Source organism: Vidua macroura, unplaced genomic scaffold, assembly GCF_024509145.1.
Source record: "Vidua macroura isolate BioBank_ID:100142 unplaced genomic scaffold, ASM2450914v1 whyUn_scaffold_248, whole genome shotgun sequence".
Taxonomy (NCBI): Eukaryota; Metazoa; Chordata; class Aves; order Passeriformes; family Viduidae; genus Vidua; species Vidua macroura.
The window spans coordinates 1-18,029 of NW_026530612.1; the positions used below are offsets into that span (position 1 = coordinate 1).

At 42.3% G+C, this 18,029-nt stretch overlaps 1 protein-coding gene across 1 annotated transcript in view; it reads right to left on the reverse strand.

Annotated features, from left to right (window-relative positions):
• Positions 1-1,757: 1,757 nt before the first annotated feature.
• Positions 1,758-18,029, reverse strand: part of LOC128803002 (ras-related protein Rab-4B-like) — a gene marked incomplete at its 3' end in the record, with an annotated part of 38,455 nt that continues 22,183 nt past the window's right edge. Inside the window, 5 exon segments of the mRNA XM_053969573.1 lie at positions 1,758-1,953; positions 4,559-4,619; positions 10,266-10,356; positions 10,358-10,383; positions 17,437-17,517. Coding sequence (XP_053825548.1) covers positions 1,758-1,953; positions 4,559-4,619; positions 10,266-10,356; positions 10,358-10,383; positions 17,437-17,517 — 455 coding nt within the window.

Sequence of the window (18,029 nt, forward strand, 5' to 3'; positions counted from 1 at the left end):
GTTTTTCCCATTTTCCCCCCGTTTTTTCCCGTTTTCCCCCCGTTTTTTTGCCATTTTCCCCCCCATTTTCTCCCATTTTTTTCCTATTTTTTCCCGTTTTCCCCCATTTTTTTCCCATTTTCCCCCCGTTTTTTCCCGTTTTTTCCCATTTCCCCCCATTTTTTCCCCGTTTTCCCCCCCGTTTTTTCCCATTTCCCCCATTTTTTCCCGTTTCCCCGCATTTTTTCCCGTTTTTTCCCGTTTTTTCCGGACCGTTTTCCCGGTTGAAGCGCGAGCCCTCCAGGAACGTCACCTCCCCACGACCCCAAACCCCTTTGCCCCCATTATTTCCCATTTTCCCCCCATTTTCTCCCCTTTTTCCCATTTTTTTCCTATTTTTTCCCGTTTTCCCCGTTTTTTCCCAGTTTTTCCCCCGAATTTCTCCTTTTTTTTGCCCATTTTTTTTTCCCGTTTCCTCCCGTTTTCCCCCGTTTTTTTGCCATTTTCCCCCCATTTTCTCCCATTTTTTTCCTATTTTTTCCCGTTTTCCCCCATTTTTCTCCCGTTTTCTCCCGTTTTTTTCCCTGTTTTCCCCGTTTTTTCCCGTTTTCCCCCGTTTTTTCCCGTTTTCCCGTTTTTCCCGACCGTTTTCCCGGGTGAAGCGCGAGCCCTCCAGGAACGTCACCTCCCCACGACCCCCAAACCCCTTTGCCCCCGTTTCTTTCCCATTTTCTTCCCATTTTTCCCCCATCTTTTTCCCGTTTTTCCCATTTTTCCCTTTTTTTTCCCATTTTTCCCGTTTTTTCCCCCGTTTTTTTCCCGTTTTCCCGGTTTTTCCCCCCATTTTTCTCCGTTTTTTTCCCATTTTTTTCCCTTTTCCCCCCGTTTTTTCCCATTTCCCCCCATTTTCTCCATTTTCCCCCATTTTCTCCCCATTTTTCCCCCGTTTTTTTCCCGTTTTTTCAGTTTCCCCCCCCATTTTTCCCGTTTTCCCCCGTTTTTTCCCATTTTCCCGTTTTTTCCGGACCGTTTTCCCGGGCGAAGCGCAAGCCCTCCAGGAACATCACCTCCCCACGACCCCAAACCCCTTTGCCCCCGTTTTTTTTTCCCATTTTCCCCCCATTTTCCCCCCATTTCCCCCCATTTTCTCCCATTTTTTTCCCATTTTTTCCTGTTTTTTTTCCCCCTTTTTTTTCCCATTTTCCCGGTTTTTCCCCCCATTTTCTACCCTTTTTTCCCATTTTTTTTCCCGTTTCCTCCCGTTTCCCCCCGTTTTTTTCCCATTTTCCCCCCGTTTTTTCCCATTTCCCCCCATTTTTTCCCATTTTTTCCCCCATTTTCTCACGTTTTTTCCCGTTTTTTCCCTGTTTTCCCCGTTTTCCCCCCGTTTTTTCCCATTTTCCCGTTTTTTCCGGACCGTTTTCCCGGTTGAAGCGCGAGCCTCCAGGAACGTCACCTCCCCACGACCCCAAACCCCCTTTGCCCCCGTTTCTTTCCCATTTTCTTCCATTTCCCCCCCATCTTTTTCCGGTTTTTCCCGTTTTTCCATTTTTTTTCCCGTTTTTTCCCGTTTTCCCCCGTTTTTTCCCCGTTTTCCCAGTTTTTCCCCCAAATTTCTCCCTTTTTTTTCCCATTTTTTTTCCCGTTTCCTCCCGTTTTCCCCATTTTTTGCCATTTTCCCCCCCATTTTCTCCCATTTTTCCCCCATTTTCTCCCATTTTCCCCCATTTTCTCCCGTTTTCCCCCCGTTTTTTCAGTTTCCCCCCCGTTTTTCCCGTTTCCCCCCCGTTTTTTCCCGTTTTCCCCGTTTTTTCCGGACCGTTTTCCTGGGCGAAGCGCGAGGCCTCCAGGAAGGTGACCTCCCGCTCGCCCTCCAGGTCCTTCTTGTTGCCGCAGAGGATGATGACGATGTTGGGGCTGGCCAAGGTCCGCGCGTCCGTCAGCCACTGCGCCAGCGCGTTGTACGTCTCGCGGCTGGGAAACGGGGGCAGAAACGGCAAAAACGGGAAAAAACGGGAGAGAAACGGGAAAAAACGGGAAAAAACGGTGAAAAAAACGGGAAAAAACGGTGAAAAAACGGTGAAAAAACGGGAGAAAATGGGGGAAAACGGCCCCAAAATGTGCTGAATTGTCAGGGTGAGGTCAGAGCCGTTGTACGTCTCGCGGCTGGGAAACGGGGGCAGAAACGCCGGAAATGGGAAAAAACGGGAGAGGAACGGGAAAAAACGGTGAAAAAACGGGGAGAGGAACGGTGAAAAAACGGGGGAAAACGGGAGAAAATGGGAGAAAAGGGGAAAAAAACGGTGAAAAAACGGAAGAAAATTGGGAAAAAAAAGGGAAAAAAAAGTGAAAAAACCGCGAGAAAACAGGAGAAAAATGGGAGAAAAATGGGAAAAAATGGGAAAAAGGGGAGAAAAAGTGAAAAATGGAAAAACAGAAAAAAATGGGGAAATTGGGAAAAAAACGGGAGAAAAAAGGGAAAAAATGGGAAAAAAACGGGAAAAAATGGGAAAAAATGGGGGAAAAAAGGGAAAAAATGGGAAAAAATGGAAGGAAAACGTGAAAAAACGGGAGAAATCGGGAGAAAAAAGTAAAAAAAGGGAAAAAAGGGAGAAAATTGGGAAAAAACGGGGAAAAAATGGGAAAAAATGGGAGGAAAAAGTGAAAAAATGGGGAAAAAACAGGAAAAAAGGGAAAAAAGGGAAAAAAGGGAGGAAAAAGTGAAAAAATGGGAAAAAATGGGAAAAACCAGGAGAAAATGTGAGGAAAAAAGTGAAAAATGGGGAAAAAATGCGAAAAAATTGGAGAAATTTGGGAAAAAATGGGGAAAAAAAGGGGGAAAAAAGGGAACAAAATGGGAGGAAAAAGGGAAAAAATGGGAAAAACGGGAGAAAAACGGGAGAAAAATGGGAAAAACGGGAAAAAAGTGAAAAATGGGAAAAATGGGAGAAAAATGGGAAAAAACGGGAAAAAAACGGGAGAAATTGGAAAAAAATGGAAAAAATGGGAGAAAAAAGGGAAAAAACGGGAAAAACGGGAGAAAATTCGGGATTGGGAATTCGGGATCAGGGATTTGGGATCGGGAATTTGGGACTGGGAATTTGGGATCAGGGATTTGGGATTGGGAATTCGGGATTGGGAATTCGGGATTGGGAATTCGGGATCAGGGATTTGGGATTGGGAATTCGGGATCAGGGATTTGGGATCGGGAATTTGGGACTGGGAATTTGGGATCAGGGATTTGGGATTGGGAATTCGGGATTGGGAATTCGGGATCAGGGATTTGGGATTGGGAATTTGGGATCGGGAATTTGGGATCAGGGATTTGGGATTGGGGAATTTGGGATCGGGAATTTGGGATTGGGGAATTCGGGATTGGGAATTCGGGATTGGGAATTCGGGATCAGGGATTTGGGATTGGGAATTTGGGATCGGGAATTTGGGATCAGGGATTTGGATTGGGAATTCGGGATTGGGAATTTGGGATTGGGAATTCGGGATCAGGGATTTGGGATCAGGGATTCGGGATTGGGAATTCGGGATTGGGAATTCGGGATTGGGAATTCGGGGCCGGGAATTCGGGATCAGGGATTTGGGATTGGGAATTTGGGATTGGGAATTCGGGATTGGGAATTCGGGATCAGGGATTTGGGATTGGGAATTTGGATTGGGAATTTGGGATTGGGAATTCGGGATCAGGGATTTGGGATCAGGAATTTGGGATTGGGAATTCGGGATTGGGAATTCGGGATTGGGAATTCGGGATTGGGAATTCGGGATTGGGAATTCGGGGATTGGGAATTCAGGATTGGGAATTCGGGATCAGGGATTTGGGATTGGGAATTCGGGATCGGGAATTTGGGGCCGGGAATTCGGGATTGGGAATTTGGGATTGGGAATTCGGGATCAGGAATTCGGGGCCGGGAATTTGGAGAAATTGGGGAAAAAAGGCGGAAATTGCCCCAAAAACGCCCCCGGGACGTCGGAGATCCGCAGCGATGACGTCACGAACCCGCCCGTGGTGACGTCACAAACCCGCCCGGTGACGTCACAAACCCACCCAGTGACGTCACGAACCCACCCAGTGACGTCACAAACCCACCCAGTGACGTCACGAAGCCGCGCGGTGATGTCACAAACCCACCCAGTGACGTCATGAACGCACACGGTGACGTCACGAATGCACACGGTGACGTCACCAACCCGCCCAGTGACGTCACAAACCCGCCCCGAGTGACGTCACGAATGCGCACAGTGACGTCACCAACCCGCCCAGTGGACGTCACAAACCTGCCCAGTGACGTCACAAACCCACCCAGTGACGTCACAAACCCGCCCAGTGACGTCACAAACGCGCCCAGTGACGTCACAAACCCGCCCAGTGACGTCACGAAACGCGCACAGTGACGTCACAAACCTGCCCAGTGATGTCACAAACCCACCCAGTGACGTCACAAACCCACCCAGTGACGTCACGAACGCGCACAGTGACGTCACAAAACCCGCCCAGTGACAACACAAAAGCACACGGTGACGTCACGAACCCGCGCAGGGTGACGTCACAGGGCCCCGCCCTCACCTGGTGATGTCATAGACGAGCAGCGCCCCCGCGGCGCCGCGGTAATAACTGCGCGTCACCGAGCCTGCCGGGAACGGGGGCCAGAACGGGGAAAAAACGGGGAAAAACGGGAAAAAACGGGAAAAACACGGGATAAATGGGGGAATTCGGGGGGGGAAAACTGGGGAAATTGGGGAAAATTGGGGAGAATTTGGGGAAATTGGGGAAATTTGGGAAAATTGGGGAGAATAATGGGGGAAATTGGGGAAATTTGGGGAAAATTGGGGGAATTTGGGGAAAATAATGGGGGAAATCGGGGAAATTTGGGGGAAAAATGGGGGAAATTGGGGAAAATAACGGAGAAATTGGGGGGAATTTGGGGAAAATTGGGGAAATAAAGGGGGAAATTGGGGAAATTTGGGGGGATTTTGGGGGGAATTTGGGGAAAATAAAGCGGGAAATTTTGGGAAAATTTGGGGGGAATTTGGGGAAATTTGGGGGAAAAATGGGGGAAATTGGGGAAAACTTTGGGGAAATTGGGGGGGAATTTGGGGGAAAATTGGGAAATAATGGGGGAAATTGGGAAAATAATGGGGGAATTTGGGGGGAATTTGGGGAAAATAAAGTGGGAAATTTTGGGAAAATTTGGGGGGAATTTGGGGAAATTTGGGGGAAATAATGGGGGGATTTGGGGAAAACTTTGGGGAAATTGGGGGAATTTGGGGGAATTTTGGGAAATTTTGGGGAAATTTGGGGAAATTGGGGAAACTGGAGAAATTTCAGGGAATTTGGGAGGAAAGTTGGGAAAATAATGGGGGAAATTTGGGAAAATTTGGGGGGAATTTGGGGAAAACTTTGGGGATAACAATGGAGGAAATTGGGGAAAATTTGGGGAAAATTTTGGGGGAAGTTGGAGAAAACTTTGGAAAATTGGGGGGGAATTTGGGGGAATTTTGGGAAAATTGGGGAAATTTGGGGGAAATCGGGGAAATTTGGGGAAAGTGGGAAAATAATGGGGGAAATTGGGGAAATTTGGGAAAAATTTGGGGAAATTTGGGGGGAAATTGGGGAAAATCAGGGGAAATTTGGGGGAAGTTGGGGAAAATTGGGGAAAATTTCTGGAAAATTGGGGGAAAATTTCAGGAAAATTGGGGAAATTTGGGGACATTTGGGGGAAATTTGGGGGAAAATTGGGGAAATTTGGGGGAAATTTGGGTAAATTGGGGGGAATTCGGGGGAATTTGGGGAAAACAATGGGGGAAATTTGGGAAATTTAGGGAAAATTTTGGGGGAATTTGGAGGAATTTGGGGGGAAATTTGGGGGAATTTGGGAAAATTGGGGAAAATTTGGGGAAATTTGGGGGGATTTTGGGGTAAATTTGGGGAAATAAAGCGGGAAAATTGGGGGAATTTGGGGGAAATAATGGGGGAATTTGGGAAAATAATGGGCGAAATTGGGGGGAATTTGGGGAAATTTTGGGGAAATTTGGGGAATTTGTGGAAACTGGAGAAATTTCAGGGAATTTGGGAGGAAAGTTGGGAAATCAATCGGGGGAAAATTTTGGGAAAATTTGGGGGGGGAATTTGGGGGAAAACTTTGGGGTAACAATGGAGGAAATTGGGGGGAAATTTGGGGAAAATTGTGGGGGAATTTGGGGGAAATAATGGGGGGTATTTGGGGAATTTCGGGGAAATTTGGGAGAATTTGGGAAAATTGGGGAAAATTTGGGGTAAATGGGGGGATTTTGGGGTAAAATTGGGGAAAATAAAGCGGGAAATTTTGGGAAAATTTGGGGGAATTTGGGGAAATTTGGGAGAATTTGGGCGGAATTTGGGAGAGTTTGGGAAAATTTGGGGGAATTTGGGGGAATTTGGGGAAAACAATGGGGGAAATCGGGAAAATTGGGAAAAAATTGGGGAGAATAATGGGGGAAATTGGGGAAATTTCAGGGAATTTGGGAGGAAGATGGGAAAATAATGGGGGAAATTTTGGGAAAATTTGGGGGGAATTTGGGGAAATTTGGGGATAACAATGGAGGAAATTGGGGGAAATTTGGGGAAAATGTTGAGGGAATTGGGGAAAATTTGGGAGAATTTGGGGGAAATTGGGGAGAATTGGGGAAAATTTCAGGAAAATGGGGGGAATTTGGGGGAATTTGGGGGGATTTTGGGGGAAATTTGGGGAAAATAAAGCGGGAAAATTGGGGAAATTTGGGGGAAATAATGGGGGAATTTTGGGAAAACTTCGGGGAAATTTGGAGAAAACTTTGGGGAAATTTCAGGAAATTTGGGAAGAAAGTTGGGAAATGAATGGGGGAAATTTTGGGAAAATTTGGGGGGAATTTGGGGAAATTTGGGGATAAAAATGGAGGAAATTGGGGGAAATTTGGGGAAAATTTTGGGGGAATTTGGAGAAAACTTTGGGAAAATTGGGGGGAATTTGGGGGAATTTTGGGAAAATTGGGGGGAAATTTTGGGCAAATTTGGGGGGATTTGGGTAAAGCAATTGGGGAAATTTGGGGAAAATTTTGGGGGAATTTTGGAAATTTGGGAAATTTGGGGGGAAATTTTGGGGAAGTAATGGGGGAATTTGGGGAAATTTGGGGGAATTTGGGGAAATTTTGGGGGAAATTGGGAGGAAAGTGGAAGAAATTTGGGAGAAAATTCGGTGGATATGGGAAAAATGTGGGGAAACGGGGAAAAATGGGAAAAATGAAGGGAAAAAATGGGAAAAATGAGAAAAAAAAAGGGAAAAAATGAGGAAAAAATCAGGAAAGAATTAGGAAAAAATGTGGGAAAAATGCAGAAACAATGAGGAAAATTATGAATAAAATCAGTAAAAATCAGGAAAAATGAGGAAAAAATCAGGAAACAAATCAGGAACAAATCAGGAAAAATCAGGAAAAGAATCAGAAAAATCAGGAAAATCAGAAAAAATCAGAAAAAGTCGGGAAAAATCCGGAAAAAAATTAGGAATAATCAGGAAAATTATGAAAAAAATCAGGGAAAAATCGGGAAAAATCAGGAAAAATGAAGGGAAAATGAGGGAAATTATGGAAAAACCAGGGAAAAATCGGGAAAAATGAGGAAAAATCAGGAAAAATGAGGAAAAGCAGGAAAAAAAATCAGAAAAAATCACGAAAAAATCATGAAAAAATTAGGAATAATTAGGAAAATTATGAAAAAAATCAGGAAAAATCGGGAAAAAAATCAGGAAAAATCAGGGGAAAATTGGGAGAAATCAGGAAAAATGAAAGGAAAATGAGGGAAATCATGGAAAAATCAGGGAAAAATCGGGAAAATCAGGAAAATGAAGGGAAAATGAGGGAAAAAATCAGGGAAAATGAAGGGAAAATGAAGGGAAAATGAGGGAAATCATGGAAAAATCAGGGAAAAATCGGGAAAAATCAGGAAAAATCAGGAAAAATGAGGAAAATCAGGAAAAAAATCAGGAAAAATCACAAAAAAACCAGGAAAAAATCAGGAAAAATCGGGAAAATTAGGAAAAAATCAGGAAAAATCAGGAAAAATGAAGGGAAAATGAGGGGAAAAATCAGGAAAAATGAAGGGAAAATGAGGGAAATCATGGAAAAATCAGGGAAAAATCAGGAAAAAATTGGGAAAAATCAGGAAAACATGAGGAAAAATCACAAAAAATCATGAAAAATCAGGAAAAAATCGGAAAAATCGGGAAAAATCAGGGAAATGAGGGGAAAATGAGGGAGAAATGAGGAAAAAATCGGGAAAAATCAGGAAAAAATCAGGAAAAATCGGGAAAAATCGGGAAAAAATCGGGAAAAATCAGGAAAAATCGGGAAAAATCAGGGAAAAATCGGGAAAAAATCGGGAAAAATCAGGAAAAATGAAGGGGAAAATGAGGGAAATTATGGAAAAATCAGGGAAAAATCGGGAAAAATCAGGAAAATGAAGGGAAAATGAGGGAAAAATCAGGAAAAATGAAGGGGAAATGAAGGGAAAATGAGGGAAATTATGGGAAAATGAGGGAAAAAATCGGGAAAAATCAGGAAAAATCAGGAAAAAATTAGGAATAATCAGGAAAATTATGAAAAAAATCAGGAAAAATCGGGAAAAAATCCGGAAAATTAGGGAAAATCAGGAAAAAATCAGGAAAAATCAGGGAAAATCAGAGAAAATCAGGAAAAATCAGGGAAAATCAGGGAAAATCAGGGAAAATCAGGAAAATCACAGAAAAAATCAGGAAAAAATCGGGAAAAATCAGGGAAACATCAGGAAAAATCAGGAAAAATCACTGGAAAAATCAGGAAAAATCAGGGAAAAATCAGGGAAAAATCAGGAAAAATCGGGAAAATCAGGAAAAAATCAGGAAAAATCAGGAAAGAAATCAGGGAAAAATCGGGAAAAATCAGGAAAAATGAAGGGAAAATGAGGGAAATCATGGAAAAATCAGGGAAAAATCAGGAAAAAATTGGGAAAAATCAGGAAAACATGAGGAAAAATCACAAAAAATCAGGAAAAATCAGGAAAAAAATCGGGAAAAATCGGGAAAAATCAGGGAAATGAGGGGGAAAATGAGGGAGAAATGAGGAAAAAATCGGGAAAAATCAGGAAAAAATCAGGAAAAATCGGGAAAAATCGGGAAAAAATCGGGAAAAATCAGGAAAATGAAGGGAAAATGAGGGAAATCATGGAAAAATCAGGGAAAAATCAGGAAAAAAATTGGGAAAAATCAGGAAAACATGAGGAAAAATCACAAAAAATCATGAAAATCAGGAAAAAATCGGGAAAAAATCGGGAAAAATCAGGGAAATGAGGGGAAAATGAGGGAGAAATGAGGAAAAAAATCGGGAAAAATCAGGAAAAAATCAGGAAAAATCGGGAAAAATCGGGAAAAAATCGGGAAAAATGAAGGGAAAAATGAAGGGAAAATGAGGGAAATTATGGAAAAATCAGGGAAAAATCGGGAAAAATCAGGGAAAAAATGAAGGGAAAATGAGGGAAATTATGGAAAAATCAGGGAAAAATCGGGGAAAATCAGGAAAATGAAGGGAAAATGAGGGAAAAAATCAGGAAAAATGAAGGGGGAAATGAGGGAAATCATGGAAAAATCAGGGAAAAATCGGGAAAAATCAGGAAAAATGAAGGGAAAATGAGGGAAAAAATCAGGAAAAAATCAGGAAAAATGAAGGGGAAATGAAGGGAAAATGAGGGAAATCATGGAAAAATCAGGGAAAAAAATCAGGAAAAATCAGGAAAATCAGGAAAATTATGAAAAAAATCAGGAAAAATTAGGGAAATGAGGGAAAATGAGGAAAAATCGGGAAAAATCAGGAAAAATCATGAAAAAATTAGGAATAATCAGGAAAATTATGAAAAAATCAGGAAAAAAATTGGGAAAAATCAGGGAAAAATCGGGAAAAATCAGGGAAAAATCAGGGAAAATGAAGGGAAAAATCAGGGGAAAATCGGGAAAAATCAGGGAAAATGAAGGGAAAAATCAGGGGAAAATCGGGAAAAATCAGGAAAAATCGGGAAAATCAGGAAAGTAATCAGGGAAAAATCAGGAAAAATCGGGAAAAATCAGGGAAAAATCAGGAAAAATCAGGAAAAAATCGGGAAAAATCAGGAAAATGAAGGGAAAATGAGGGAAATTATGGAAAAATCAGGGAAATCATGGAAAAATGAGGAAGAAAGGAGGGAAATGTGGGAGAGGGGGGGAAGCGGGGGCGGAGGGAAGCGGGGATTTGGCACCTGAAGCGCTCCTGCCCGGCCGTGTCCCAGATCTGCAGCTTGACGCGGCGCCCGGCCACGCTGAGCACCCGCGAGCCAAACTCCACCCCCGATGGTGTGGTTGGAATCCTGCTTGACTGGGGAAAGAAAAAAATGGGGAAAATGGGAAAAATGGGGAAAAGAAATGGGGAAAAGAAATGGGGAAATGGGAAAAGAAATGGGGAAAAATGGGGAAAGATGGGGAAAATAAATGGGAAAAATAAATGGGAAAATAAATGGGAAAAAATGGGGAAATGGGGGGAAATGGGGAAAAATGGGGAAAAATAAATGGGAAAATAAATGGGGAAAAATGGGGGAAAAATGGGGGAAATGGGGAAAAAATGGGGAAAAATGGGGAAATGGGGAAAAAATGGGGAAAATGGGGAAAAAATGGGGAAAATGGGGAAAATGGGGAAAAAGAAATGGGAAAAATGGGGAAATAAATGGGGAAAAAATGGGGAAATAAATGGGGAAAAATGGGGAAATAAATGGGGAAAAATGGGGAAAAAATGGGAAAAAATGGGGGAAAATAAATGGGGAAAAATGGGGAAAAGAAATGGGGAAAAGAAATGGGAAAAATGGGGAAAAATGGGGAAATGGGGAAAATAAATGGGAAAATAAATGGGAAAATAAATGGGAAAAAATGGGGAAATGGGGAAAATGGGGAAAAGAAATGGGGAAATAAATGGGGAAATGGGGAAAAAATGGGGGGAAATGGGGAAAATGGGGGAAAAATGGGGAAATGGGGAAAAAATGGGGAAATGGGGAAAAATGGGAAAAATAAATGGGAAAAATAAATGGGGAAATGGGGAAAAATGGGGAAAAAATGGGAAAATAATGGGGAAAATAAATGGGGAAATGGGGAAAATGGGAAAAATAAATGGGGAAATAAATGGGAAAAAATGGGGAAAATGGGAAAAATGGGGAAAATAAATGGGGAAAATGGGGAAAATGGGGAAAAATAAATGGGAAAATAAATGGGAAAAAAATGGGGAAATGGGGAAAAAATGGGGAAAATAAATGGGAAAATAAATGGGGAAAATGGGAAAAAAATGGGGGAAATGGGGAAAAAATGGGGAAAATGGGGAAAAAATGGGGAAAAGAAATGGGGAAATAAATGGGGAAAATGGGAAAAAATGGGGGAAATGGGGAAAAATGGGGGAAAATGGGGAAAAATGGGGAAAATGGGGAAAAAATGGGGAAAAAATGGGAAAAAATGGGGAAATGGGGAAAAAAATGGGGAAAATAAATGGGGAAAATAAATGGGGAAAAGAAATGGGAAAAATAATGGGGAAAATGGGGAAAATGGGGAAAAAATGGGGAAAATAAATGGGGAAAATGGAGAAAAAATAGGAAAAATAAATGGGAAAAATAAATGGGAAAAATAAATGGGAAAAATAAATGGGAAAAATAAATGGGAAAAATAAATGGGGAAAATGGGAAAAAAACGGGGGAAAAAATGGGGAAAATGGGAAAAAAATAAATGGGAAAAAAATGGGAAAAATAAATGGGAAAAATAATGGGGAAAATGGGAAAAAAACGGGGAAAAAATGGGGAAAATGGGAAAAAATAAATGGGAAAAAAATGGGAAAAATAAATGGGAAGAAATGAGGAAAAATGGAAAAATGGGGAAAATGGGGAAAAAATGGGGGAAAATGGGGAAAAAATGGGGAAGAAATGGGAAAATAAATGGGAAAATGGGAAAAAATGGGAAAAATAAATGGGAAAATGGGGAAAAATGGGAAAATGGGAGAAAAATGGGAAAAATGGGAAAAAAATGGAGAAATGGGAAGAAATGGGGAAAATGGGAAAAAAAGGGAAAAAAGGGAAAAAACATGGGAAAATGGGAAAAATAAATGGGAAAATGGGGAAAATGGGAAAAAATGGGGAAAATGGGGAAAAAATGGGGAAAATGGGAAAAATGGGAAAATAAATGGGAAAATGGGGAAAAATGGGAAAAATGGGAAAATAATGGGAAAATGGGAAAAATGGGAAAATGGGAGAAAATGGGAAAAATGGGAAAAATGGGAGAATGGGAAGAAATGGGGGAAAATGGGAAAAAAAGGGAAAAAAAGGGAAAAATGGGAAAAGGGGAAAAAAAAAACGGGAAAGAAATGGGGAAATGGGGAAAATGGAAAAAAAATGGGGAAAATGTGGAAAAAATGGGAAAATGGGGAAAAAATGGGAAAATGGGGAAAATAAATGGGAAAAGTAAATGGAAAAAATGAGGGAAAAATGGGGAAAATGGGAAAAATAAATGAGGAAAAAGGGGGAAAAAAAGGGGAAAATGGGGAAAAATGGGGAAATGGGGAAAAAATGGGGAAAATGGGAAAAAAATGGAAAAAATGGGAAAATGGGAAAAAATGGGGAAAATGGGAAAAAATGGGGAAATTGGAAAAAATGGGGAAAATGGGAAAAAAAAGGGAAAAATGGGAAAAAAAATAAATGGAAGTGCCCGGGATGGGGAGAGGGGGGATGGGAGGGGGAGAAATGGGAAAAATGGAATAAAAATGGTCAAAAATGACCCAAAATGACAGGAAATGGCCCCAAAATGACACAAAATGGCACAAAAGTGACCCAAAATGACCCAAAATTGTCACAAAATGACCCAAAATGGACCAGAAATGACCCAGAATTGCACAAAATGACCCAAAATGAGCAGAAATGACCCAAAACTGCACAAAATGACCCCAAGAGTGACAGAAAATGACCCAAAATGAGCAGTAAATGACCCAAAATTGCACAAAATGACAGAAAATGGCCCCAAAGTGACCCAAAATGGCACAAATTGACCCCAAATTGAGCAGAAATGATCCCAGAATTGTCACAAAATGACCCCAAATTGAGCAGAAATGACCCAAAACTGCACAAAATGACCCAAATGAGCAGAATGACCCAAAATTGTCACAAAAAATGGCCCCAAAGTGACAGAAAATTGCCTCAAACGCCCCCAAAATGACAAAAAATGGCAAAAAAATGGCCCCAAAGTGACCCAAAGTGACCCCAAATTGTCAAAAAATGGCCCCAAAGTGACAGAAAATGACCCAAAATTGTCACAAAATGACCCAAAATGAGCAGAAATGACCCAAAACTGCACAAAATGACCCAAAATGAGCAGAAATGACCCAAATTGCACAAAATGACAGAAAATGGCCCTAAAGTGACCCAAAATTGCACTAAATGACCCCAAAGTGACAGAAAATGACCCAGAATTGCACAAAATGACCCAAAATGAGCAGAAATGACCCAGAATTGCACAAAATGACAGAAAATGGCCCCAAAGTGACCCAAAATGGCACAAAATGACCCCAAATTGAGCAGAAATGACCCAAAACCCTGCACAAAATGACCCAAAATGAAGCAGAAATGACCCAAAATTGTCACAAAATGACCCCAAAGTGACAGAAAATGACCCAAATTGAGCAGAAATGACCCAGAATTGCACAAAATGACCCAAATTGAGCAGAAATGACCCAAAATGGCACAAAATGACCCAAAATGAGCAGAAATGACCCAAAACTGCACAAAATGACCCAAAATGAGCAGAAATGACCCAAAATTGTCACCAAATGACCCAAAATTGCACAAAATGACCCAAAATGAGCAGAAATGACCCAGAATTGCACAAAATGACAGAAAATGGCCCCAAAGTGACCCAAAATGGCACAAATTGACCCAAAATGAGCAGAAACAATGACCAGAAATGACCCAGAATTGCACAAAATGACCCAAAATGAGCAGAAATGACCCAAATTGCACAAAATGGACCCAAATTGAGCAGAAATGATCCCAGAATTGTCACAAAAATGGCCCCAAAGTGACAGAAAATTGCCCCAAATGCCCCCAAAATGAAAAAAAAAATGGCAAAAAAAATGGCCCCAAAGTGACCCAAAGTGAACCCAAATTGTCAAAAAATGGCCCCAAAGTGACCCAAAATTGCACAAAATGGCCCCAAAGTGACACAAAATGACCCCAAAATTGCACAAAAGGACCCAAAGTGACCCAAAATGACCCAAAATTGTCACAAAATGACCCAAAATTGTCACAAAATGACCCCAAAATGACCAGAAATGACCCAGAATTGCACAAAATGACCCAAAATGAGCAGAAATGACCCAAAATTGTCACAAAATGGCCCCAAAGTGACACAAAATGGTCCCAAAAAATATTCCCAAAAAATCCCGAAAGTGCCCCAAAAATGCCAAAAAAAGTCCAAGAAATTCCCCAAGAAATTGAAAAAAAAATCCCCAAAAATTCAAAGAAAACTGCTCAAAAAATGCCCAAAAATGCCCCCAAAAAATCCCCAAAAATGCCACAAAATTGCCTAAAAAATTCCCAAAAAAATTCCCAAAAAAAGGTTAAAAATTCCCAAAAATTGCCCCAAAAAAATGCCAAAAAAATCCCCTAAAATTTCAAAAAAATTCCAAAAAAATGCCCCAAAAAATTCCCTAAAAAACTCTCAAGAATTCCCTAAAAATTTTACCCAAAAATTCCCCAAAAATTCCTGAAATTTCCCAAAAATTCCCCAAAATTCCCCCCAAAAATTCCAAGAAAATACCCAAAAAAAATCCTGAAAAATTGCCCAAAAAATGCCCAAAAAATTCCAAAAAAAATCCCAAAAAATCCCCAAAAATTAAAAAAAAGCCCCAAAAATTTCCCCCCAAAATGCCAAAAAATTCCCCAAAACTCCCCAAAAAATTCCCTAAAAACTCCCAAGAATTCCCAAAAAAATTCCCCCAAAATTCCTCAAAATCCCCGAAAATCCCCAAAATTCCAAAAAACTTCTCCAAAAATTCCGTAAAATTTCCAAAAATTCCCCAAAATTCCCAAAAATCCCCATAAACTCCCCCAAAATTCCCCAAAATTCCCCAAAATTCCCCAAAACTTCCCCAAATCTTCCCCAAAAATTCCCCAAAAACTCCCAAAAATTCCCCGAAAACTCCCCAAAAATCCCCAAAATTCCCCAAAAATTCCCCAAAACTTCCCAAAAATTCCAAAAACTCCTCAAAAATTCCCCAAAAATTCCCAAAAAAATTCCCTAAAAACTCCCGAAAGTCCCCGAAAATTCCTCAAAAATTCCCCAAAACTTCCCCAAATCTTCCCCAAAAATTCCCCCGAATTCCCCCACACATTCCCGCAATTCCCGGAATTCCCAAACATTCCCCAAAATTCCCAAAATTCCCCAAAAACTCCTGAAAATTCCCCAAAACTTCCCCAAATCTTCCCCAAAACTTCCCCAAAACTTCCCCAAAACCTCCCAAAAATTCCCCCCAAAAATTCCCCAAAACCTCCCAAAAATTCCCCAAAAAACTGCAAAATTCCCCAAAAATTCCCCCAAAACTTCCCCAAAAACTCCCCAAAACTCCCAAAATTCCCCAAAAAATTCCCCGAAAATTCCCCAAAATTCCCCGATAACTCCCCAAAATTCCCAAAAAATTCCCAAAAAATTCCCCAAATCTTCCCCAAAAATTCCCCAAAAAAACTGCAAAAATTCCCCAAAACTCCCCAAAACTCCCCAAAAACTCCCCAAAAATTCCCAAAAAATTCCCCAAAAACTCCCAAAAGTCCCCAAAAATTGCCGAAAATTCCCAAAAAAGTTCCCCAAAATTCCCCAAAAAATTCCAAAAACTCCCCAAAACTCCCCAAAAACTCCCTAAAAATTCCCAAAAAATTCCCCAAAAATTCCCTAAAAACTCCCGAAAGTCCCCAAAATTGCCGAAAATTCCCCAAAAATTCCCCAAAATTCCCCAAAAATTCCCCAAAATTCCCCAAAAAATTCCCCAAAATTCCCCAAATCTTCCCCAAAACTTCCCCCGAATTCCCCCACACATTCCCGCATTCCCCCATTCCCCCATTCCCGCATTCCCACAATTCCCCACATTCCCGTCATTCCCCGCCATTCCCACATTCCCGGAATTCCCAAACATTCCCCAAAATTCCCAAAATTCCCCAAAACTTTCCCCAAATCTTCCCAAAAAATTCCCCAAAACTTCCCCAAATCTTCCCCAAAACTTCCCCCGAATTCCCCCACACATTCCCCGCATTCCCGGAATTCCCAAACATTCCCCAAAATTCCCAAAATTCCCCAAAAACTCCTGAAAATTCCCCAAAACTTCCCCAAATCTTCCCCAAAAATTCCCCAAAACCTCCCAAAAATTCCCCAAAAAACTGCAAAAATTCCCAAAAACTCCCCAAAACTCCCCAAAAACTCCCTAAAAATTCCCAAAAAATTCCCCAAAAATTCCCAAAAAACTCCCGAAAGTCCCCCAAAATTGCTGAAAATACCACAAAAACTCCCCCAAAAATTCCCCCGAATTCCCCCACACATTCCCGCCATTCCCCCATTCCCGCATTCCCCCATTCCCCGCATTCCCGCATTCCCCCATTCCCACATTCCCGGGCATTCCCCCATTCCCACATTCCCGGCATTCCCCCATTCCCGCATTCCCCCATTCCCACATTCCCGCATTCCCGGCATTCCCCCATTCCCGCATTCCCGGCATTCCCCCATTCCCGCATTCCCCCATTCCCACATTCCCGGCATTCCCCCATTCCCACATTCCCGCATTCCCGGCATTCCCCCATTCCCCCATTCCCACATTCCCGGCATTCCCCCATTCCCACATTCCCGGCATTCCCCCATTCCCACATTCCCACATTCCCGGCATTCCCCCATTCCCGCATTCCCCCATTCCCGGCATTCCCGGCATTCCCGCATTCCCCCATTCCCGTCATTCCCACATTCCCGCATTCCCCCATTCCCACATTCCCACATTCCCGTCATTCCCACATTCCCGCATTCCCCCATTCCCACATTCCCACATTCCCGGCATTCCCCCATTCCCGCATTCCCCCATTCCCCCATTCCCACATTCCCGCATTCCCCCATTCCCCCATTCCCCCATTCCCGCACATTCCCACATTCCCGTCATTCCCGTCATTCCCGGCATTCCCGCATTCCCGGCATTCCCGCATTCCCCCATTCCCGCCATTCCCGCATTCCCCCATTCCCGCATTCCCCCATTCCCACATTCCCGGCATTCCCCCATTCCCGCACATTCCCGCATTCCCGGAATTCCCAAACATTCCCGCATTCCCACATTCCCGTCATTCCCGTCATTCCCGGCATTCCCGCATTCCCTCGTGCGTACACTTGCTCTCGATGAAGTGGTGCAGCAGGCAGGATTTGCCGGTGCCGGCGCTGCCGATCACCAGGAACTTGAACAGGAAATCTGGGGGGGAAAATCCGGAATTCCCAAAGAATCCGACACCAAATTCCACAAAATCCACCCAAATTCCACAAAATCCACCCAAATTCCCAAAGAATCCGACACCAAATTCCACAAAATCCACCCAAATTCCACAAAATCCACCCAAATTCCCAAAGAATCCGACACCAAATTCCACAAAATCCACCCAAATTCCACAAAATCCACCCAAATTCCACAAAATCCACCCAAATTCACCAAAATCCACCCAAATTCACCAAAATCCACCCAAATTCCACAAAATCCACCCAAATTCCACAAAATCCGACACCAAATTCCACAAAATCCACCCAAATTCCACAAAATCCACCCAAATTCCACAAAATCCGACACCAAATTCCACAAAATCCACCCAAATTCCACAAAATCCACCCAAATTCCACAAAATCCACCCAAATTCCACAAAATCCACCCAAATTCCACAAAATCCACCCAAATTCCACAAAATCCACCCAAATTCCACAAAATCCACCCAA